The following is a 23,911-nucleotide window of genomic DNA, read 5'->3' as shown; positions in this document are numbered from 1 at the left end:
TATACCGTGGCACTTTTTGAAATACGATTGTTGACGTTTTTTTCGAATGTTCGATATTTAGACAGTTCGCAAAGCCTACTTAAATTACCAGTTTTAATAAATGCCAGTGCATTCTAACGTAATCGCAGAAAAAATGTAGAAAAAAATAATTTTTTTAATGTAAATAAACAATGTTGAATATTTGAAAGCTATTTTCAATTCTAAACATATTTTCTTCATAACACTTTTCGATATTGTCAAAAAAAAAGGTACTTTACATCACATTTTTTAACAAACCTCGTATACGACTGAAAAAATTTATATATGATGGTTGCGTTTTAACTTTTGGACCATGCTGAACTTTTTATAAAGAATAACTTTTTTTCGTTAAATTAATAATATAAAAAGTTTCCCATATGCCGCCAACTTACGTGGACAAACTGTATAATATATAATATTGTGAAAACTATTTAAAAACAGATAAGATAAAAGATTTTGGAATAATTTTCCATCCTAGAATAGTTCAAAAATAACATAAATCATCAAAAATGTATGATATATAATGGACTGAATAATTTACTGTGCAGGAAATTGGTTTCCAATAAAAATTCAATTTCTCAAAATGCTTATTCAGACTGAAACTTCCAGTAACAACCTTTGTGTCAGAAGATTATCGCTTCAATCCACAAAATAAATGATAACACGAAATTTTTAGATATCAAATATGTGCAGCTTGGTCTATCAAAGAAATATAATTAATTGGATTTTTTATCTACATTAAATTCGAGTGTTTGTGATTTGTAATGTTGAATGGATGATAATGAATAGAATGATTTATAAGTAAGGTTAATTCCGATTTTAGATTAGAATCAGTGGAATCAGAGGTACAGGAAAATGTAGCGCAGCAAATAGCTCTCTGAAAACTTTTGACGAAATCTTTTCTTTTATATATTTATCTTCTTTGCTTCCTTTTCAGATTACATTTTGTAAACAATCTGGACGTCATATTTTTTATATAAACCTCATCTCGTACTTTCCTCCTTTTGAGAATATCAGCGTGTGAAATATCAAATGAATCAACCAAATTTTCCTGAAACGAAATATTTACACAAACACTAATTGTTAATTTAATCCCGCGAATGTTGATGGTAATTTGGAACCCTTTATTTGGTGCTTCACTTTACAAAATATTAAACACTACTTTTTAATCTTGATAACCCCAAGTGAATTGGTATAAGAGCGTAGGCAGTTTATTTCTACGGAGCAGTGGTAAATAGAAAAATATTATATAGACATACCTATTTCATCTATTTTCAGATATGACCGTACCTTCGCAGCCTGTGCTTTACATGGGACAAATGTCTTCAATTATATCCATAGTATGCCGCATTTGCTACGACAGTGAAAAGGACGAAGAACTTATTACGCCCTGCAATTGCAAAGTTATTTTTAAAATTGATTATTTTTTAGTATTGGTATCCCATTATAAATATTTCTCTTGTTCTCGAACATATATGTCGGTCTGTCTCTCTTATTAGAAGTACCGTTTTTAATGCAAATAAGGAATACAAAAAAAAATAAGTATCAACTGAGAAAATTATTAGGAATGGCCACGATAATTTAATATTTTCTTGAGCCATGGTCGGACGAAGACTGTCTCTCATTTGAACCCGTGTTATGTTCGCCACTTGCCACAAATAAAAAAACGTTAATTTTGAAAAGCTACTCTAGGTACTGTCTTTTTGCCTTTGCAAACCGACAAGTGTCACGCCAAACTGACATTTTTCGTTGTTGTTGTTGTATTTGGATTAGATAAGTTAAAGATTATTTATCTGGCCAAATTATAAAAAGTGAATAAATTAGAGTCATTCTCCAGTCTACACAGCTCTATTGATAGAATTCGAAGCATTGCCGGTTTTAGTTTTTTGTGTGATGTGCTCGTAATAATTTGAGTAGCCTATTCTTTTTTTTTTAAACCCTGTAATAACTTATTTCAAGTACACGTGATGTATCTTTTAATCTATTTCTCGGATTTTCTGAAACAATTTCATGAAAATTTTGTAGATATATTCAATAAAATAAGGTTGAACTTAGTAACCATTACACGCGAATAGAATACTATACTTTATTTACAACTATATGATAATTACAGAGAGTGTCTCATAAGCAATGTCGGTTTTTATATGTGTTAAGACTAGTTCCTAATTCTACAATAGATTTACTTTTTTCCAATCATTTATAATTAACACGGACCTACGAAAGATCATCGGAAAAAAGGGAATGAAAATTTAAAATGATTCAATCATAAAACTATAACGTTATTTGACGAGCTAAAACAATTATCGTAAACAACTGATCCAGCAAATTTTGTAAGAGTTTGTTATTTGTTAAACACTGTGATCTGTGAAAGTTAGTTCAGCGACCTCTAGTAGATTTTTTTTGCTTTTGATTAACGCCGATTCATTTAACGACGAAGATTTTATTTTGAGAATTTTCTTATGAATGTTGGGTAGATTTTGTATTGAAATAATAAGGTTTGAGTAGGTAGGTTCCCTTATTTTTCGAGCGAAACGATGTGTTACTTGTGAAGAAAAATGGACTTAGTTCAATGATTCGAAAATGGCAACTCAATGGTTAGACAATGAACAATTTACAAGATCATCTGGCAAAGAGAGGTCGATTCGAGCGGTAAGTCTTGTTATGTGACTGGTGGAATTATGAAGTTTTAGTCTACTGCGAAATCATTCCAGATGATCGAGCTATCAATGTCAAAGTGTATGGTAGAGAGTTGATGTGAATGTATGAGGTTTCATCGCAGAGATATCCAGGTTTAGTTCATCAAAAAGCGGGTTCCCTTGCAATAAGACAATGCTGAAATACTGTGAATGTTACGTAGAATAAGATCGAGAACCTGGTGGCAATGAAGTACTTAATCCAGCATTTACTCCAGATCTTGCACCGTCATATTGCTATTTATTCAACTCCATGGCGAAATTTTTGCGTGGGAAAAATTTTGATTCCAAAGAAGATGTTGATAATGCAGTGCGATAATTTGTTGTATCTGATTACTATCACAATTTTTCTACTTCGATTCAACTTATTTATGTTGTCGTCGACGAAATCTTCGGCAATTAAGTCACTTGACTAGGAAACGACTTAGATGTCTTTGTTTTTGTGACTGGTAGGATTTTCGTGCGCCAGACTATTAAAAAATTCTAAATAATGAATATGAATATTGCAACATATACAAAACACTAATAAAATATTTTGTTTTGGATGCATAACTTTAGTCAGAAGAAATGGATGGTGATCTGGTGCAATATTATCCAAACATCAAGAATAAGAACCGTTATTGCTTTTCAATAATCTCTCAGTTATCCATAGATTATGAAATAGTTGTAAATAAATACTTTCATAAAATTTCAAGCGTGTGTCATGCAGTTTGTTGATTTATCACAGCTTACTACTTGATAACTGATTACTAATCTTATCAAGTGCTTTTTGAAATTTGATGCGTTCATTTCATTCTGGAAACACCCTATTGTTTTTCTTTGTCTGGCCCATATCATATCGGATTTTCATTCTCTCTCTGTCACCGAATCAAATGTAATACTTAATTTTTTAACTTTTTATTGATCTATCTTGCTTCATTGATTACAATATTATTATAACGTTATTTGTTAAAATACGTACGTTATTGTTATTAATTTTTGTTTTATTCACAAGTAAAAATCAGTTAATTCCCATTTATCTCTTTACCCTAGTATACAAGGGTTGCTACTGTGAGATACAGAAATAAAAACCTATATTTATAATATGGCTTTATTGTTTTTCAAAATATACTCCTTTAAGATTAATACACTTTTGCATACATTTGAACCAATTGTTGAAGCATTCCGATTGAGGTACCTCAAAAATATGTGATTTGTACGCATCAACCGCTTCTTCAGATGTAAAAAAACTTTGACATCGCAATTTATTTTTGATCTGCGGGAATAAAAAGAAATTATTGGGTGCCAAATAAGGACTGTACCGCGGATTCGATGTTTTCACTGTTCAAAAACGTTTTTGTTTCACCTGATGTGTGAGAGCTTATGATTGGTTTTCCCGATTTATTCAAACCCATCTAGCAAACAAATGCTGGTGTACCATTTGTAATTAATCGTTTTACGTTGCTCTAAGGAAACGGTGGCGACATGTCTAGTTATTCCGAAAGAACGATCATTTGCTTCGGATTACCTGGCGCGTGAACAACTTTTGTTGGGTTCGGCTCATCTTGACCTATAAAGTCGATTGTTGTTTAGTTTCGAATTAATACGCATAGATCCATGATTCTTTAGCTGCCAGGATCCTAAAGACGTCTTCTAAGCACCGAAATTGAATTTTCTACCATATCTTTGCATCAATCGACACAATTTTTGATCGATTGTCAAATTATGCGGTATCCAACGCGAACAAATCTTTTGGGACAGCCAAATGTTCACGCAATATTGAATGTATGCAAGTTAAACTGATGCCTAAGTATGCCTTAATCTCATGGTATGTCACATGACGATCTTGCAATATTAGTTCATCGCACGAAAATGTTAGCGATTTTATTTAATTCTTTGAGCAAGATAAATATTTCAAGTATCTGTAAATAACTCGAATAGCACTTTTATGACAACACGTTCTGAGTAAGTTCGCCATTAAAAACGGCAAACTTAATGATGAGAATGTCACATTTGACATTTTCATATGAGTATTGCCATATCTCAAAACTTAAATAGCAACCCTCGTAATCATCAACTTCTTTTATGAGCAGAAAGTAATGTATTGTGACAATACAATCATATATTATTAAATTATAACAAATGACGTGCAGCCAATACTTTTGTATCAAAGATTTATACTAAGTGTTTTTATTTTTAGGGAACTGTGGCTTTCGTTCACAGATCATGTCTAGAAACGTGGTTGGGAGAATCTAATACTACAACTTGCGAACTATGCCATCAAATATTCAATACCGAAAGAGTACCAAGATACACATCTGCGAAATCTGTATGGTATTGGTGCTGGCGTTCCAACGGATCTGCTCAAGATGTTCGCAGTGATCTAGTGGCTTGCGCTATCATAACTCCTTTGACTATAATTATCACTTACGTCTGTCTTTTTTCCTCTGAGTATTATAACCAAGTAAAATTTTCTAGTGTTCCTGCTGCTAGATGGACATCAGTATCTTTATTGATTATGATTGGAATTATGCTTATAGGATATTATATGTGGGTGTATTCTACTATAAGGATGCATGCCCGGAGATGGTATAATTGGTGGCAAAGAACATGCAACGTAAGATATATACCACCTGGTACAGCTAGAGTTGTAAATATGAATTTAGCAGAAGAAGTAAGAGGTGGTAGAGTTGATGAAAGTAGCAGTTCAGTTCCGGTTGCAGACGTTGCTACTAGTATAAACGAGAGTGAAATTAACCACACTAGTATTTCAAATGGTGTTGGTGAAACTGTAGTATAATTGAGAAGCATTAGGTATAATTCTAATGCGGCGTAATAGAATTATAACGAAGGAATTTCAGTAAGAAAAATATTTATAAACGAATGAAGACATTAAATATGTAATAATAGTACTATTGTTGTTTCTGTTTTATAATACGGTTCCAATGCAAGCCGATTCAGATGACAACCTATATATCAATTCGGGTTTAAAACGTCCTACGACGTCCGATACCTAATTGCCACTCCTTCCTGCCGCCTTTCTTATTCCATGCATCCAAAACAATCATCTGTACCATCTTTGTCAAAAATAACCCTTAGGTATTCATAGTTCTCACATCTCATTATAATTTCGTTGTTTTCTAGTTGTATGCCGGTTGTATCTGCAGTCTCCATTTTCCGTATTCTTCCTTTAGCTCTATAAACATGTGTCATCGTCGACTTGGTTCCCCATTCCCTTGCATTTCTTCTTCAAAGTTGTTAGAACTTTTGGTACATATATTTTGCAAATTGTTGGTGAGAAACAACACCCTTGTCTTAGGACTTTGTTGACTGTGAAGGATTCCGTTACTTAATTTCCGATTTTTACTACAGAATTCATATCTTTACATAAGCTCTAATGGCTTTGTGATATTATGGCTACTCAATTGATAAAAAAAAGTTGTCGAGAAATTCAAAAATTAATGTTAACAATGCAATTTATTGACAAATATTGACTTACGGCTGTGAAACCTGGATTCTCACTAATAGACAAAAAACTGCATTGCAAGCAACCAAGACTTCGTAATTTCATGAGTACATTCACGTTCACTGATATTTTACAAGTTTTATATATCACTAAACAATCAATTTTGTTAATATTTCGATATTTGTATTGTCATATGAATGAGAAATCTTTGCTGGTTTATTCTTTACAGTTTGAGTATGCCAAACTAATATTTTAGAACAACACGAAGCTAACAACTGTATGTCGCTGGGTTCGAGAGGTGACAAACTCTTCAAAAATCCATCTTCTTCATATCCAACCTCATAAGGTATCTTAGCATTCGGACGTGATAAAAGAAATTCTACAGAAACTGCAAAACCAGCCATGTCCACTGGAAACTTTCTGCCGGCAATCCAACCATCATAAAAACCCGTGAAAGTGCAGTTTTGTACAATCGGAGAGCTTAATCCCAATTCAGTAACCAAACCAACAGGAAACATGGACACTGTCCGTGTTTTTCTGATTTCCCTGAATAATTCGATGTCATACGTATTATCATCATCAGCAAAATAAACTACACCTGTTTTTGTATAGTTTCTTATCCACTCCAATCCTTTGTTTCTATTGGATACTCCTCTGGGACGTTGAGATCTACTTTTATATTTTTCAGGCATTGGTGCTAATAAATACTGATATCTTGATCCAAACTTTTTGAGGATATTTTCAACTAATTCGTTCCTCTCATAACCATCTTCTATAACCAGCCATGTTAGATTGGGTACCAACATTAATGTTTGCGATAATCTAACCAATTCAGGTATTTGTTCCGGTCTTTTGAACGTAGGTGTGATGACGTATATATGCCGAAAATATTCACTTTCGAAAGTTTCTGACTTAAAAACAATTTTTTTTTGTACAACACTGCTTCCATTAGTCGCATGGTATAACATCATACATAACATCGCGCATAAAAATATTACTAATACTGGTCTGCCATTCATTTTATTTCTATAGGTCATGTCATAAAGACAATTAGTAAGATGTATGTGCTACACCAAGTTTATTGAAAACTGTTTTGTTTTTATCGCGAAATTGTACGGTTTATCGATATCTCTATATATCATATAATATACTAGCAAGGAAGGTCGCGCCTAATGATTTGAAGAATTTATACCGATCAAATGTTATCTGATTGATAGGAGTATTCAATATCAAAATGTATTGAATCGCGTAAAATGTGTTTCATATTAAATACATAGTTTTACACAAATAAAAGTTCACGACCAAAATGTCGATTTCGGTATGATTTCTCACTATTTTTATCAATTTCCCAATTCATTCTTAATTTTAAATTTCACAATGTAAAATAGAGCGTCAAATGAGAATTTTCACCAGTCGGATCGCGTTATTACCAGCTTCGGGTATTACAGCGAGGAAAACAACACAACACCAATTAGAAATCTGGTTTATTATTTTTTTACTGATCATTATCCATAGTAGTAGTCATATAAGTTACAATAAAAACATATGACATTACAATAAACTGATAACACTAGTTTCCAAAATTGAACTTTTTTTATACCCCAAAATAAATGTATACAGTATGGTGCAAATGAAAGGAATAAATTCGTTATTTCTTAAACAGGCGACTTGAAGGAAAAATCCTAGAACTCATCGATTTTTATTTTTAAACAGGCTAATGGAACGGATACCTTTTCATTTTTGACGTCAACTATATGAGCGAGATGACGTAATCGTTGAATTTGAAATGTGGGTATTGTAATATATTATTTGAGAGGTCTTTCTCATACCTATTCAGACAGTATTTGTCTAAAAATTTAATAAACCTTTATTATTACTATAATATTTTCTGGTCTATATTGGAAATTTTTTTTTCAAGTATCTCCATGAAAAGAAATCAAAAGGAGTCAAATCAGATGACTTAGGCAGCCGTTCTATTGTTCCTCTTCGAATTATATACAGATTGGGATAGATATTGTTCAAGAAAGTTTACAATTTGAGCACTTAATTTGGGCTTCGATGTATTCAATGGATAATGACACATAGATGACGTCAAAAATAAAAACGTATCCTTACGAATAGCCTGTTCAAAAATAAAAATTGACAAGTTTCAGGATTTTTACTTAAAACCCTTTGAGTACAGAATTATTTGGAGACTTTTATGCATATGGAACGGATTTAATTTTTTGCTAAATGGATTAATATGTAATGTATAGTGTGTATCCATTTTTCAAAATTGGTTGTGCTACTTCTAGGACAACACTCTCAGTTCCCGGTATTTTATCTGTGCCAACATAGATTTTAAAACGAATACAATAACCTGATGAAGACTCGCAAAGTTTATAGATTTTTATTCCAAATCGCGCTCGTTTTGATGGATTGAATTGAATATAACTCAAACGTCCTTTGAACTTCATAAGAGATTCATCTAGTGATACTGCGCTCTCTGGAATATAAAGATGATCGAATGTATTATTTAGATAATCAACTAAATTTCTGATTTTCCTAATTCTATCATTTTTATCCAACTTTTCGTTGTCTGTAAAATGAAGGAATTTTGAGATATCAAAAAATCTATCCCGTGACATAGTGGCTGCAAAAATTGGAGTATTTATAATAGTTCTTTTTGACCAATATGAACCCAAATTAGATTTTTTTATTTGAGACATAATAATACATAATGCAATATATCCCTTCATTTCATCCAAAGTTACTGGAAACTACTTTAGGTTTCGTTTATTTGCACCTTCTTTCGCAATTATTTGACTGGCATATCTATTCGTTTCTTCTACTATCATTTTCCAAAAAATTTCAGTAAGAACTTGGTCTAGCACTTTCAAAGGTATAGGATTATCACCTAATTTGCGATCAACGCCAACTAGCGGGGGTGTCGCAAAAATCAACGCCTACTTATCAAACTCAGATGACGAGTCAAACTCGTCCACTGTAACTTCACCCAAGTAAACCCATGACGAGTCTCACTCGTCAAATGTACTCAAAGGGTTAAAGTCGACGGTTTGCAAAATAACAGTTTATGGTTTATTCGTCCGCTTCAAACGACAATGATTTTGTTTGGAATTGATTTAAAATGTCGAGTAGAAAGTGTAAACAAAGCTCTGATATTTTTTTTATGATTGTGGATAGTTTATATTTTCAAAAAAGAGAAGATAAATTGTACATTCGTTGAAAAGTGCATATCTTCATTATTTTGGATTTCCTGTTGCAAATCAAGATAAAAAGTGGGTGCCACATGTGTTTTGCGAAAGCTGTCGAATCGTCTTACACAGTAGACAACGTTCACCTTCCATTTGGTCCACCAATGCTATGGAGAAAGCCTGATAATCATAGAAATGATTGTTGATTTTGTGTTACAAAGACATTGGATACAATAAAAAAAAATAGGCAAGTATTATATACGCCTGTTTCTAAGTCCATATCACATTCGAAAGATCTACTACATCCAGTGTGTCTCGGAAATTCGAGTACAAATATAATAAATGACAATGAAAGTGATATTGAATTCAAATCGATATCTAGTGATTCTGACAAGCTCTCACTTCAAGAAAATACTCCACATTCGATTAACCAACCCGAATTGAATGATCTTATAAGATATTTAGAGTTTACCATCAGTCTCTGAAGACGACAACTTGGTTATCGAAACGCGCGTCAGACAGTATAATTGTGAGTGTTGATGAAAACACTGATTCAGTAGAGATTCAAAAGAGAAGGTGAGTATTGTTATTGTACTGATATTCTGGGACTTTTTGAATCAATGAATCAAAATTATAATAAAACAGAAAGGCGCTTATTCATACTCCTCGAGATATAGTCTACAAGCTCTTTAATTACACAAAGGCAATGAAAAACCGTATATACCAATAGACACACACAGTGAATTGTAAAGAGAGTTATGAAGCGATGCGTAAGAGAAATCACCGAAGGTGGAAAATCACTTTTTAAAAATTTATTTATCATTTTACACCAACAATAAAATTTACGTTTAATTATGTGACAACTAACTGACTGATTGACTGACTAACATGTCTTTTTAATTTATACATAATGTGGATGTTATGATAAGCGAAATTTTATAGTGTCGTCAGCTTCTCCTATATGGTGTTCTTGAAAAAAAAAAGTTTTAATTAATTTAATAAAGTATGAAGAGCATCAATAGAAAGTGTTCAGCGACCTCAATGTTATCTGTATGCTATTGGGATTGCAGGGTTTTTATACAAAATACTGTTATTTCCTTTGTTTGTGGGACACTAGGGCGAAACAACATCATTATGTAAGAACGGAATTTTCCGGTCAAAATGACCATTAAACACGCGCTGGTAGATTTCAATAACACTCTATACCCTTCAGACAAATTGGAGCTCATTAAACATTTTGTGAAGCCACACAAGCATATCGGCGTCAATTTCGGGCAAATTACTGCAGTTTGCTTTGTTGAGTCCTGATTTCATGCCTGTCTGTCAAGATTAAATTAAAATTAATTTAACAATAATTGCTGAAAACTCGAAATAACCTGGTGAGTTTATACAAAAATGACAACATAGTTACAGCATAGCGTTTCGCGAGGTGTGTCGTCACGCTTCCATTCGCTTCTCTGATTGGTATTTAAAGTCACATGATTAAACACCTTATTGTACTCTTTATAGATCTAAGAGACCAAGTTACAACATGTTTAAATTGAGGCGTAGGATCTCAAATAAAAACATTCAATACTTATCAGATACTCCCTATCAGTAAGTGGTTTGCGTCATTCGAGACGCATTATAACTGCTTGAATATCGATAGAAAAACGAAGATTATATTGACTATTTCCTTCGAAAAATTTAAGCCAATCAAAAAGCTGTAATATTTTATGTTTACCTAGCAACGATCAAATTTCAGCGATAATACTGCACTAGTGCAAATTATCGATAATTTGCACTAGTGCCAAATTTTCGTCTAGGATTAATAAACATCATTTGGTTTTAATTTTATATTTTAAGAAAAGGAACAATTATTGTTTATTTTAAATTAAATTTTTCTCAGGAAATAGTCTGCCAAAATGCCCTCTCGTGCATGTCAAATTGTCTCATAATTTGACATTCGACAATTTGACATGCACTCGGGACATTAATATTGAAAATAGACACATCCTCGTCAGGGAAGCAAAGCAAAGGGATCAGCCCTTGTTTTTTATTTTTTATTGTGGAGTATATTATTAATCAACAAATACTAATATCACTGCGGTATGCGGTTGAAAAAATGATGTATGCACCTTTAATGTAATGGATATTAACACACTCGCGTGTTATAATCTTATCTTATATCCAACAGCAAACTCTTCTTCCTACTCCATTTTAAGCAGATTGCCTGTTCATTCTTCGCAGCATGCCTATTGTCTCAATTGATGGTAAGATTATCACTCAATTATTTTCGTGGCCTTCACGTACTTCTCCCCAGTGGTGAGTGTTCGTCCTATTCGCGCTTTCTGCTCAGTACCCATTCGTTAATATTTTCCACTCTGCATTTTTGCCTTATGTCGTCGCTACGTTCCCTGTCTAGGAGCGTTTTTCTAGTAATTTTATGTAGGATTCCCATTTCGCTTGTTTCCTGGAGCCTTTTTGTTCTTGCTATATCAGGCCGAGTTTCTGCTGTTTACGTCATTATGGGTCTGATTACAGTTTTGTAGGTTCTTGATTTGGCCTCAATACTTATGTATTGCATGGTTGCTGGATGTAATGAGTAGCTCAATAGTCATGCAGCCGGTCCCGGATAGAGGAAGAGGGTTCTCAGGTTAGGTTAGCACCCTGCCTGAGGTCAAAAAAACTCATATGCTCTTAGAACCGCCAGCCTACAGCAAACTTAATTTTGATATTTTTTGTTACATGAAGAATTATACTGATAACCCCAACTCTCAAATTCTACAAGGTTATTTTGAATTCTTTTTCCTTTTAAATTCATTTGATTGAGTGAATATTTGATTGAGAACGTTATCGACATGATAAATTTAAATATTATGATATCGTGAGTCATGTTGTTTCCCGTAAATATTTGTAGCACATTTTTATAGTATAATGCAGTAAACTACGATACGATAAATCAATAATATTCTCAACATATTCTAGGAAATATTTTTTATCGGGTGTAGGTATATCTATTACGTGAAATGTTGGATTCTATGAAGTCAAAAAACGATATATAAAAAGTTGTATAGACAACTAAACGCGGGTTTGAATGTATTTAAAACTTAATTGCTTATGATTTTCTCAATTTTTTAATTTTATTTATATGTCAAAGAACCAAGTTACTTTCCTATTAAACTTAGCTTGATACGTATGGTTATCTTCAATAGATAGGTGCATGAGTATTGATATTCTTATGTCTAAAAATGTAATAAAAGCTTTCAAGTAACTACGGACGTATAAACCTTCTTAATATTACGTTGAAAAGGAACCCCAATATCAGAACGAACAAAACTAATAACGCACAAGGATTCAGGACCGGAAGATCGGATATTGTCATTAGATCAGATATAACAAGCCGTATATCTATGTTCTACGACAGCTTCCTCAATTCCTAATCAAAATAACAAAAACGAAAAGGACCAATTTTACGTTAGAATTAATAATAATCTTACCGAATCTTGTCCAATTAATGGAGTTCACAGATCTGATTCTAGGAACAACAAACACGTGAACTGTAATGAATCTTTTAATTCAAATGTACTGTTCGAGATGAATTCCATTATTTCAGAGATGAATGATGTGCTGCATTGGGGCCATATATAGTATAGTTCATTCAAATATAAAAACAAAAACAATGGCCACAAATTTATAATTCATTTATATACCTAGAGTGTTTGTGTAAACTGCAAAACGACAATAATTCTAGTTAAATTATCCAAATTTATTGCAGCCAAGTTCCAGCAAAAAGATAGATCGCTCTAATTAACGAAGAAATTCTTAGTACTTGCGATGTGGTTTGTGATAAAATGAAAAAATGCCATAAAAATAAATTACTTTTTATCTTATTCGTTCATCTTAGTTTCCTTAAAAGCTCGACTTTGATCGAATTGTGTTTAAGACAACCCCTATACGTAGAGTATATTGTTTGAATTTTATTGAACCTCTGTTGCCAATAGTAACCGAGGTAAAATCGCGTGGTGGAAGCATGCAATGAAAATCCTATCAGTTTTTATTCTTTGACCCAAACGGAACCGCGTTTAGTTTTAGTGAAAAAAGTTTCGTCAGCATTCAACCTCGTCTAATGCGTGGTGTAAAAAATATACTTTTAAGTGGATAGAAGTATTTGGGATAAAATAGAGGTAATCGTCAAATTAGTGTACCGAAGACTGTATGTGCAGTATTTTAGATCGTTGCTTTGCTAAAATAGTCTGTTATTGATAGATCTTCTATCTTATAAATTTTCTCACGATAGTGGCACCACTGAATAAGCGTTTTCGACCAAGTGTTCTGTGTATGGGTTTTCCACGCGGAAATATGGAGGTAGAATAGTTCTGGTTCAAATCTTGTATGCTTTACCTCATCTACATACATGATAATATATAGTTATAAAATAATTCTTTCCTAACGCATATACATTTGCATCTTTTTGAATGCATCATGATGCTCGTTATATTTTCAGATCTAAAATAGCTTTTGAAAGAGTTTAATATATGAGTATGTGTGAAAAAATGACTCCAGAAACACCGTCAAGTTCAGGAAGTGACACACCAAAGACTAGTTGCAAATCTGAAGAACGGTTAATGGTAGCCGTCAGAATTCGACCTCTTAAATCAGATGAATCTACAAGAGTTTTATATGCACTAAATAAAAAGGTAAAAAATTTTTGTTATCGCTTCATTTTTAAAAGTATAAAATAATTGTTAAATCTCTAACATTATGTCGAACATTAAATCAAGCTTAAATATTATTCGTAGAAAACATTTTTGGAATATGAATAAAGTATTAAAATCAACAACATACCAATTTTTGTATGTACTCCTCCTACGTACAGAGACTAGCAAGTTATATTTTTCAGATGTAAATACTCTGAATCTACTAAATACCTGAAATGTGGGATATAAATATATATTTTTTTATGTCCTTTATAATATTCACGTTTTTTTTCATTCATTAGCATTCATAAAGAATGTTATTTTTGAATCGGTCAAAAGGCGTGAAAAAAAGTACCGTAGCGGCTCATTAATTCACGCTTTTGTGTGAAAAAAGTGCCGTAGCGTGTCATTTTTTAAAGCAATTATAAAACTGTTTTTTCAAAATAGTGGGATGTGAACGTTTCTTTCTCATGTCAATTCGTTTCTTCGATAAACTGTCACAATTTTATTTATTGATATTCGTTCAAGAAAATCTGTGTAGTATTATTATTAGTAATAGTGAAAAAAGTTGCACACCAGAAGATGTTGTTGAATCGGCAATTGCAAAGGCTATGAATCTTCTCCCTGACAAAATTGAGGGAACAGTATTTAAAGGAAAATAATTCTTTTATGGACTAGAGTACTAAAAAAGGCATAAACAAATTCACAGAAGTGTAACTAGCTTACTTTGAATCAAAATCCAAAATGTGGAAGTCTTCAACACACGTCGACTTATTCAAAACTGAAAAGCACCCTAATATTAAATAACGACGTAGACATTAGTAAATACTCGGAACTCATTGAATATTTGGAAAATGAATCAGTTGGCTATAGATCTAAATAATCTAAAACATCTGTCTGTCCATGAAGAAATTTAAAAGTTTCTGTTGCAAGCTCCACACGATCATTATCTCATGCATCAAACCATCCTACTCGTGAAAAAAAGTATTTACTCATTTGTTGCATAAATAACTATTATATCATTGAAATAACCAAAATAAATATATGCTTATATTGCTTATCAAAAATTCCATTCTCCCTCGTGTCATTGAAACGGTATAAAGATTATAAAGAACTGGAAGTTGTCTGTGATATGAGGTAATGTTTTGTCACAGATGCTATTCTATCGAATGCTTAGTTGAGAGTTTGAGGGTATCGAAACAACCTTCTTAGTGATCCTAATTATTACTTGTGTTTATGACAGTTTACAAGAATTCAATCAGTTAACGATAGGGACACTTACATCAATGTAAACCACCACAGTACAATCTTAGCTAGAATACTAGAAGAATTGTTTTATTATGTTACCATAAGGACGATTTCAAATGGGATAAATTATTGGTTGGTATCAAAGTAATTTAAGTTTAGTAATTCAAAATAAAATATCTTTTTTTCTACTCCTTATCAGCAAAGAACTAAACCAGGTACGATTGAAAGTTATCTTCATTTGTGAAAGTTAGTAATATATATAATATCAACTATTTGTGTTTTACTCTCAGATAGCATCATAATCCCCCTAAAAATATATTGCATAAAACGAAACAAATGATAATCCGATGGGGCAATATCTGAGAAAGTGCAGATAGTGGAGGAATATCCCATCTCAACGCGCGGTTTTTTTTCTCTCAAACTTTCCAATTGTGCACTCTATATTTCACTTGTAACGCTTTAGTTGGTTAAGAATTCACAATACAGAATTCCTTTAAAGTTCCGCAAGCTTAAAGTTCCATTTAGTATCACCAAGGCAGACACTAGCGAGGGCTATTGTGAAGAGGGAAGAGTGGATTGTTTGTCTATTATATATCTGTTTCTGATAATTCATGCGGAATCTTCAAAACCTTTTGAACCTACTGAAGAGACGATAATTGATGGTAAATCATTTTTTGCGAGTGGTTTAAGCTGTCACAAGCTCTTGCATTGCGTTATCCGAGGATTTCTAACCAATTTCAACGTACCCTAAAAAACGACATTAATTATTACTAAACCCATTAACTCATGACCTCAAATCAACTTGGATTAAAACTACAATAAAAATCGCATTAATAAGTTATAAAAATGGGTTAAGCATTCATCCAAATGGATTTGTATCTAACCTCAAAATACAACCAGCCTAACTATAAACGATATTTGGTATGACCTAATTAATAGGTTTTAAAAAGTGTTTGTGTATTCCCAATAATTAAAAGTAGGATGTAATCAATCTGGTTATAAATCACAGATTGTGTCAAAAACACAAAAAGTTCAGAAAATTCTATATTTTTCAACTCAATTTTTCAACTCTAAATACTTTATAATTTAAGAGCTAAAAATAGCCATGACCTGCAAACATATGTTGTTCTTAGATCACTAAGTATTGTTTTTGATAAAACTGAGCAAGGTTCTCAATGACAAAAAATAGTCCGAGGGAAATAAATCGAGCTAATTGACAACATGTAACTTTGGACATTGCATTTACCGTTTCCTGAGCGTGGATTATCTTGGATAAACTACACTTCATCTTAGTCAAAAGGGACCGTTTCGATTAATCTATATAGTCTTTTTTATTAGTTAGTTGTTTCGATTGCTCTTGTGTCTCAAATAAAATAACTGTAGGTGAGACTGTTGTACCTTGGACATAATGTACCCTGAAACGATTTGAATTTAAAGCCAGTGTCTCCATATATCAATCCATAAATGATCTGGATCTGGATAAGTGGTGTTATTAGTTACATCTTGCGACTATGGGTAAGTAATTACATAGTGTTGTTATTTATTTTGAACGTAACCAAATCACCTCATATACCTTGGAACGCGTGAAGATCCAGCAAAAAAATGAGCTTTAGGGAGGCTTCCAAAGTGTTTAAAGCTAGCCTCACCATACTCAAAGTCAAAAAAATTAATGATCAAAGAGGAACTTATGAATATGCAGAAAATTTGGCTATCAAGCAAGTGTTTATTGAGTGAGAGGAAAAATGCTTAGCAAAATATATTAAAAAATTGCTTTAATGCAAAATGGCTTAACTAAGAAAGACGTAAGACAATTAGTTTATGAATTTGCTGTCGCCAATGAAAAGAAATATCCAGTTACATAGTATGCAGAACAATTTGCTGGTGAGGAATGGATGCGTGGCTTTCTTGAAAGGCATCAAAACACTCTATCAATTCGACAACCCGAGCCAACAAGTCTGAGCAGATGTGGAAAAATTTTTTGACAACAAAAAAGATGTTCACAACCGATTTGGAACAATTCCTCCCAATCAGATTTGGAATTTAGATGAGACGAATCTAAGCACTGTTCAATCGCAGTCAAAAATAGTTTTGCCAAAAGGAATTAAGCAACTAGGTAGGTAGTATAGAGGTGTAGAGTCCCCTGATATTTACTCAGTAGCAGAGGTTCTGGGAGCTGCTTTAACTCGAACTTTCACGCCCAGCATATTTTAAGTGGTTTTAGAACTTCCAAATATACCCACTGGGAAGCGAAATATTTTCAGATCAAGATCAACTTTCCTACTACTGATAAACAGACTCAGTCTTTAACTTCAAATAAAGAAGTAACAACAGATGAACCAAGAGCTGGGTCGTCAGGTGTAAAAATCCCACCTAAATACCTTTAAATCTAAATGTAGAAACCCTCGAAAAAACACAAAGAAAAGGAGAAAGACTAGAAAAACAATGATAGCAACCAACACCCCAGAGAAGGATGACATCAGAAGAAACAAAAAAGCAAAATCGGTAACAAAAGATCTAAATTCGTGAAAAAATTCAACTCCAAAATTTTCTGATAGTGATGACAAAAAGTGACAGACCTATGATTGTGTTGTTTCGAGTTTTTACAAGTTCTTAATAAACTCGTCTTTTGAATTTGTTATTTTGTTATTTTTTTCACTGTCAATTTTAAGGTACAAAAGGGTTGTTCCAAGGTACATAACTACATGTAAGCTGTACTTTTGCACTCTTACAAAACTTTTTTTAAAATTTAATTTGCGAAATTGATATGAATGGACAAAAATTAGAATAACCCATTCATATTCTTGCAATTATTATAAATATTATTTAAATTTTTTCTGTGTGAAAATTCTAAAAAAATGTATCAAGGTATAACAATCTCCCCTACTTATTTTTTCAGTTATATATAAGTACGAGATGACCACAAAAAATAGAATCCTTCACGTAATCTCTATTGAATTAATAATTTAATGTCCGTTTAGTAAATATTATATACATATATATCATATTTTTAGTTTGTTTGGACCAATCCGATTGCTCACTTCCAACTACGAGTTTGGTTCTTTATAGTGTTTAGTTGGATATCGATATCGACATGAGCTGGCCACTGGAACAAAAAGGCTTCAATATTGTGTGCGATAAGAGCCGAATCGTCTATACTGTTGATTTATACAATATTGTATTACCTTAATAATGAATAATTAATCAGTTGTCATCCAGTCCGACATTACAATTTCCTAACCCATTTGTGTATTCATATATCATGATATTATTCAAACAACTTGCAAAAAATAGTTGTTAAAAATACTATAATCAAGAAATATATTCGTAAAATTTAATATATGAAAGAATAATTGTGGAGTTTTCACTAAACTATGAGTACCACAAATTTTGTATTTAGTCTTATTATCTAGAAACAACTTTATTTCATGTTTCTATTCTGTCACCTAATGTACGTAAATGTCAATAGAAAGTCATTAGTTAATTTTTCTGCATATGGAAAAAGACCAACGTAAAACACGAGTAAAAAAATTAAACGCGAAAATACCGGATGATATTAAAGAAAAATCGTATTTAACCAGAAATGTGGACACATCGATAGCAATCTTGGATAGTCCAGAAGACGATATAGTATTGGAAGCTTTACTATTTTTATCGAAATATGCGGATATTTGCCTAATAAATTTGAACTATTTACAACAGAAAGGGTTGTTGAAAAAAGTGTTGGATTTATTTGATCGAAATATATGCGTGCTGAGATTGTCACTGAGACTTCTAAGTACCCTTTTAACTATAGAAGATGTAGTTTTTGAATTCGATCAAGGAATATATGACAACTATATTAAAAGAATTACAGATTTTTATATTACCCACAAAGATTCGTACGTTAAAGAATTCTCCGTCACCATATTAATGAAATTAGCTAATAGTTGTAGAATAACGAGCTTGATTTTCTCGGTTGATTTATTAAATCCCATATTAGCTACCCTTAAGTCGCTCAAGAATTTAGGTTTATTGCAAAACACTATGGCATTATTCGACGCACTCCTTACTGCTCCTGCAGCGTTAAGTGTCCTACCCGAATTGAAAAATTTTGATGCTTCTGTTATAGTAAACTATTTAAAACACACCGACAAAGAAGTAAAAATGTTGGCTTTCAAGATAATTTCGAAGCTTACGTTGTTTGCGTTAGATAATTACCAAACTATGTTTAAAAACCAAAAATTAGTTGAAAAAATGATGGAGGTGGTAATGAATCCAGAACTTAAAGTGAATCATGCATTAGCGATGCAAATAATATCGAATTGTTTAAATTCTGATATAACTTCAACGTACTTCATAGAATCTGTACAGTTCTTAGAATTTTGCTGTTGGGTGAAAGCATGTGATAATGAATATCTTTACCAATCCGTTGATATATTTTTCAAGCTATCCGCTATACCGAGCATAAGACAAATACTATTCGATCTTTCAGTTGAAGAATCTATTCTTTATTTTCTGAGGAGCAATGAGAAGTGTATTCTCAATAAAACTTGTGAAGCTATTTCATATATGAGTGAACACAAATATTGTTGTGAACACATGTTGACAACCACCGTTGTTGGAACTATTTTTAATATGTTGGATCGAACAGACGATGAAGAGGATCCACAAAACGATATTGCCTATAGAACTTTAGCAAATCTTACGAAAAGGTCTTTTAAGGCTATGTCTATTTTAAACCAATTGGGTGCTCAAGGGAAATTCATTGATTTATTCAGTAAAGGTCTAACGGTTATGTCCGATGAAAGTTTTTCTAATGTAACAGAAATATTATATCATTTCGTAGTTCACCCTAATTACCAACATACTGTAGTGAATTCCAGATTATTTAAAGAACTTTTGAAAGCAATACAAAGCAATCACGAAAACGTCTCTAATTTATCAACAGAAATGATTACATACTGTTTAGCCAATCCAGATTTTGTAGATCTTTTTCTAAATCAGAATGGACCCGAAATTGTAGTGGAGACGTTGAATGAAACAAATAGTTTGAAATTACAAAAAAGTTTATTAGTTTTAATACACTGTATGTTGTATAACGAAGCAGTGACAGTGGAGTTTATAAAAGCAGGACTGATTAAAGTTTTAAAAGACTTTCCAGAACATATAAAAGTTAGATCGCCGTTAATCAAAACTGTTTTGGATTTGATTTTTAACGCTTATTTACCATTGAAGTTTTATGAAACACATCGTCTCCATATCACTGATAAATTGAACAATCAATTTTATTTGATTAATGGAGTTTGGAGAGGTAATGTAAGTATTAGATTTATTTTCTTCATATATATATATATATATATATATATATATATATATATATATATATATATATAAAAAACTCAAGTTATGGAGTAATTAAAAATGTTCATCTAGCTTTCAACTTCTATCTGAATTTTAACATTATCAAAGTATGCCATGTTCGAGGCTCAAAGGCATTTGATAATTCTGACGTTTTGATGAACTGTTTGTCTACAGTGAACAGTAACGTGTTGCAAAATACCAGATATTCAAATTTTGAATATGCAAATATGGTGTTTGTTTATGGTTTCTGTAATGCTACAGCTGCTGCTGAGGAGTATCGTCGACGTTTTCCACACCAAATATATCCTGATAAAAACGTATCTATTAGAGTTATTAACGAATTTTGTGAGATTGGTAAGCTTCCCAGTGCTAACATTTCATCTGAACGCGCTACTCGACAAGGTTTGGTAGAAGTAAAAAATATTCTGCATCTAGTAGAAGAAGATGCAACTACTAGCTTACAGAGAATTGCCACTCAATTGGGAATTCCACAAAAAAGGATGATAAACACACTCCACGAACAAGGCTTCCATCCTTATCACGTACAGAGAGTACAGCACCTACAACCATACGTTAACCGTATGGAGTTTTGTCGGTGGATAAATAATAATCATCGTGTTGTAACGAGTATACTCTTTACGGAAGAAGCTAATTTATCTGTGATGGTATTAATAATACTCGTAACTATCATGTATGGCCGGACGAAAATCCCCACGCAACAGTCGAAAGCAATTTTCAACATCGGTTTTCTGTAAACGTTTGGTGTTGTATGGTTGACAGTTACTTAATTGGCCCTTTCATTTTGGAGAATCGTCTCGAAGGAGACAACTACCTAAATTTTTTACAAAATGAATTACAAGGGCTACTAGAGGATGTTCCTGTAAATATTAGAATGCAGATGTACTCTCAGCACGATGAAGCTTCTGCACATATCGCTCGTCAGGTCAAGCAACATTTGGACGAACGTTTTCCAGGACATTAGATTGTTCGTGGAGGTCCCATTAATTGGCCTGCAAGATCTCCAGACCCCACACCACTAGATTTATGTTTATGGGGCTAGATGAGAAATGAAGTCTACAAAATAAAAGTGGACACACGGGATGCACTAATTAGACGAATTGAGAATAATGCAGCCCATATTAAAGAAGAAAGAAATGAATCAATTGGGAGAGCAACAAACGCTCTTCGTAGACGAAGCAGAAAATGTTTAGATGTCAATAGCGGTATTTTTGAACATTTATTGAAAGAACGCTATGATTAGGAAAAATTTTATGTGATAATTTGTTTATTTGTTAATATGCTATAACTTGAAAACAAATGAAAACAACAGGACTCAGTTGCAACAAATAGATTTTCTCTTGGTAGTTTGTGAGATAGGAACTTCTCGTCTCTTTGAGGAATGATGTGGAATAGCCTGTGCGGTTACCTGATTTCGTTTTTTGAGGATCGCTTTTGCCACAACAGTCAGCTGGGAAGGTTATGGCTTCAGTATTTTGGGATGCTCATGGAATATTGTTCATCGACTATCTCCAAAAGGGACCAAAAGGGAGAGACAATCAATAACGAATACAAGTTGTTGTTGGATCGTCTGAATTCAAAAATCAATGAATCACGGCTTCATATGTCGAAGAAACAAACCATAGTTCTACCAAGACAATGCACCGATTCACAAGTCGATGGCTAAATTGAACGAATTACACTTCGAATTGCTTCCTCATCCACCGTATAGTCCAGATCTGGCCCCCAGTGACTACTGGCTATTTGCTGCTCTCAAAAAAATGCTTGCTGGTGAGAAATTCAGCTCAAATGGAGAAGCAATTGCTGAAACTGAATCGTGTTTTGAGGTAAAAGACAAATCCTTCGACAAGCATGGCATCCAGAAGTTAGAGAAACATTGGAATGAATGTATTACTCTTGAATGAGATTACATTGATGAATAAAATCGATTTATGGCAAAAAATGTTTTTCTCATTTAGTCACACAACTTATTGAGTGATGTGTTATTATGAGAATTAATAAGGACAGTAATGGGGACAAAATTATTAAATAAATGAAGTTATTGTTAAGATTTTTGTTAATATTTACTGCTTTCGGTAAAAAATGGGCTATAGTCTCTCACGCCGAGAGTGCGACGACTTTTTTCCTTTTTTTATTATTCCTCAAAACTGCTGAGCTGGTTCTACTCCACCTAAAGGTTAAAAATTCAATTCAAATAAAAATAAGGTTTGAGGAAATACGAGCTGAGGTACGGTGGAGTATTTTATCGAAAATAAATTATATAGGTACCAAAATAATTACTGTCTTTACCTAACGATTGTAACGTTGAATTGATAAGCGTTTCTGGTAAGTTGCGTTTTATTGACGATGGGGAGTGAATTTTCCAGTAACAATTTTAATAATTATAACCAGATCGGCATGAAAACGACCTCTCAGTTGTCGTGGCCGCTCATTTCCATCTCCCATAAAGGTTGGTTGGTTGCAAATCTGATAGTTTATAAGTATTACTTGACTTAGTTTATTGGTTAGTCTAGATAGTTGGAGTACAAATTGCTATTAGCTCACGAACACTCAAATATGATTAAATTTCCCCATAATAATTTAGTATTCCTACCGTAGCTCACTTCGTATAAAATTCTTGAAAAATTCCTCATAAATAATATGAATTCTCATTTCAATATATAATAGAAATCTATGTTCGTATTTTCAATAGATATAAGTAATACGTAAAGGGCTTTTTGTTTATTCATTCAATTTCTTCAACTAACTTTGAACGAACTATATAAAAATTCATTCTTATCTTCTCCATTACTGTTCATTAACAATTTTTAATTGATTCATTTGGACCGGAGCTCTTTCTTTGTACCTTTTCAGAGAAGAAGTCCGATTCCTCTTGTCCCAAAGTTTCTATTCTTCCCTGTCTCCTAGTGATCTTCTCATTTCAGTTATGTTTTTTTCTTCCTCATCTCATATTTCCTTTATTTGGTATATCCACTTTTTTCTTAGTCTACCTTTTATTCAATTTATGTTCACCTTAGCTTCGTCTTTCATTTTCAAATTCAGTATTTATTTCAATACGCAAATAACATTTATTTTCTCAAACAAATGCAGTTTCCGTTTTTGGATATACTCAGATACGAAAAAGTAGCGCCTATTGTATTAATTTACGTTGTGGATTATACATACGAAGTCAAAGAACCCTATGAAAAGTTATCTAATACCTCAAGCTCATTGTTTGAAGAAAGTAAATTAGATTTTATGGTAGATTCAATGATTTTGAAACGAAGTTTGAATACA

The 23,911-nt window shown here is 32.6% G+C and overlaps 3 protein-coding genes across 3 annotated transcripts in view; 2 read left to right on the top strand and 1 right to left on the bottom strand.

Moving 5' to 3' along the window:
* Positions 1-2,281: 2,281 nt before the first annotated feature.
* On the top strand, positions 2,282-5,769 carry LOC130452951 (E3 ubiquitin-protein ligase MARCHF3-like). Its single transcript, XM_056792498.1, has 2 exons — positions 2,282-2,667; positions 4,891-5,769. Exons 1-2 carry the CDS (start codon positions 2,599-2,601, stop codon positions 5,488-5,490), a joined length of 669 nt encoding a protein of 222 aa, XP_056648476.1. The 5' UTR covers positions 2,282-2,598; the 3' UTR covers positions 5,491-5,769.
* A 379-nt stretch (positions 5,770-6,148) lies between these two features.
* Positions 6,149-7,329, bottom strand: LOC130452950 (galactosylgalactosylxylosylprotein 3-beta-glucuronosyltransferase P-like). Its single transcript, XM_056792497.1, has one exon. It carries the CDS (start codon positions 7,191-7,193, stop codon positions 6,306-6,308), a length of 888 nt encoding a protein of 295 aa, XP_056648475.1. The 5' UTR covers positions 7,194-7,329; the 3' UTR covers positions 6,149-6,305.
* Positions 7,330-13,407: 6,078 nt separating this feature from the next.
* LOC130453040 (kinesin-like protein KIF19) overlaps positions 13,408-23,911 on the top strand; it is a 43,131-nt gene continuing 32,627 nt past the window's right edge. Inside the window, exons 1-2 of the mRNA XM_056792628.1 lie at positions 13,408-13,516; positions 13,837-14,029. Coding sequence (XP_056648606.1) covers positions 13,868-14,029 — 162 coding nt within the window. The 5' untranslated portion in view covers positions 13,408-13,516; positions 13,837-13,867. The remainder of the gene's footprint in view (positions 13,517-13,836; positions 14,030-23,911) is intronic.

The sequence above is a fragment of the Diorhabda sublineata genome, chromosome 2 (assembly GCF_026230105.1).
Source record: "Diorhabda sublineata isolate icDioSubl1.1 chromosome 2, icDioSubl1.1, whole genome shotgun sequence".
NCBI lineage: Eukaryota > Metazoa > Arthropoda > Insecta > Coleoptera > Chrysomelidae > Diorhabda > Diorhabda sublineata.
This window is presented reverse-complemented; position numbering and strand designations above follow the sequence as displayed.

Coding starts and splice junctions, on each gene's coding strand:
- LOC130452950 (XM_056792497.1), bottom strand. CDS start 7,193: ATGACCTATAGAAATAAAATGAATGGCAGACCAGTATTAGTAATATTT.
- LOC130452951 (XM_056792498.1), top strand. CDS start 2,599: ATGGCAACTCAATGGTTAGACAATGAACAATTTACAAGATCATCTGGC. Junction 2,668..4,890: donor AAGAGAGGTCGATTCGAGCG/GTAAGTCTTGTT, acceptor TTTTATTTTTAG/GGAACTGTGGCTTTCGTTCA.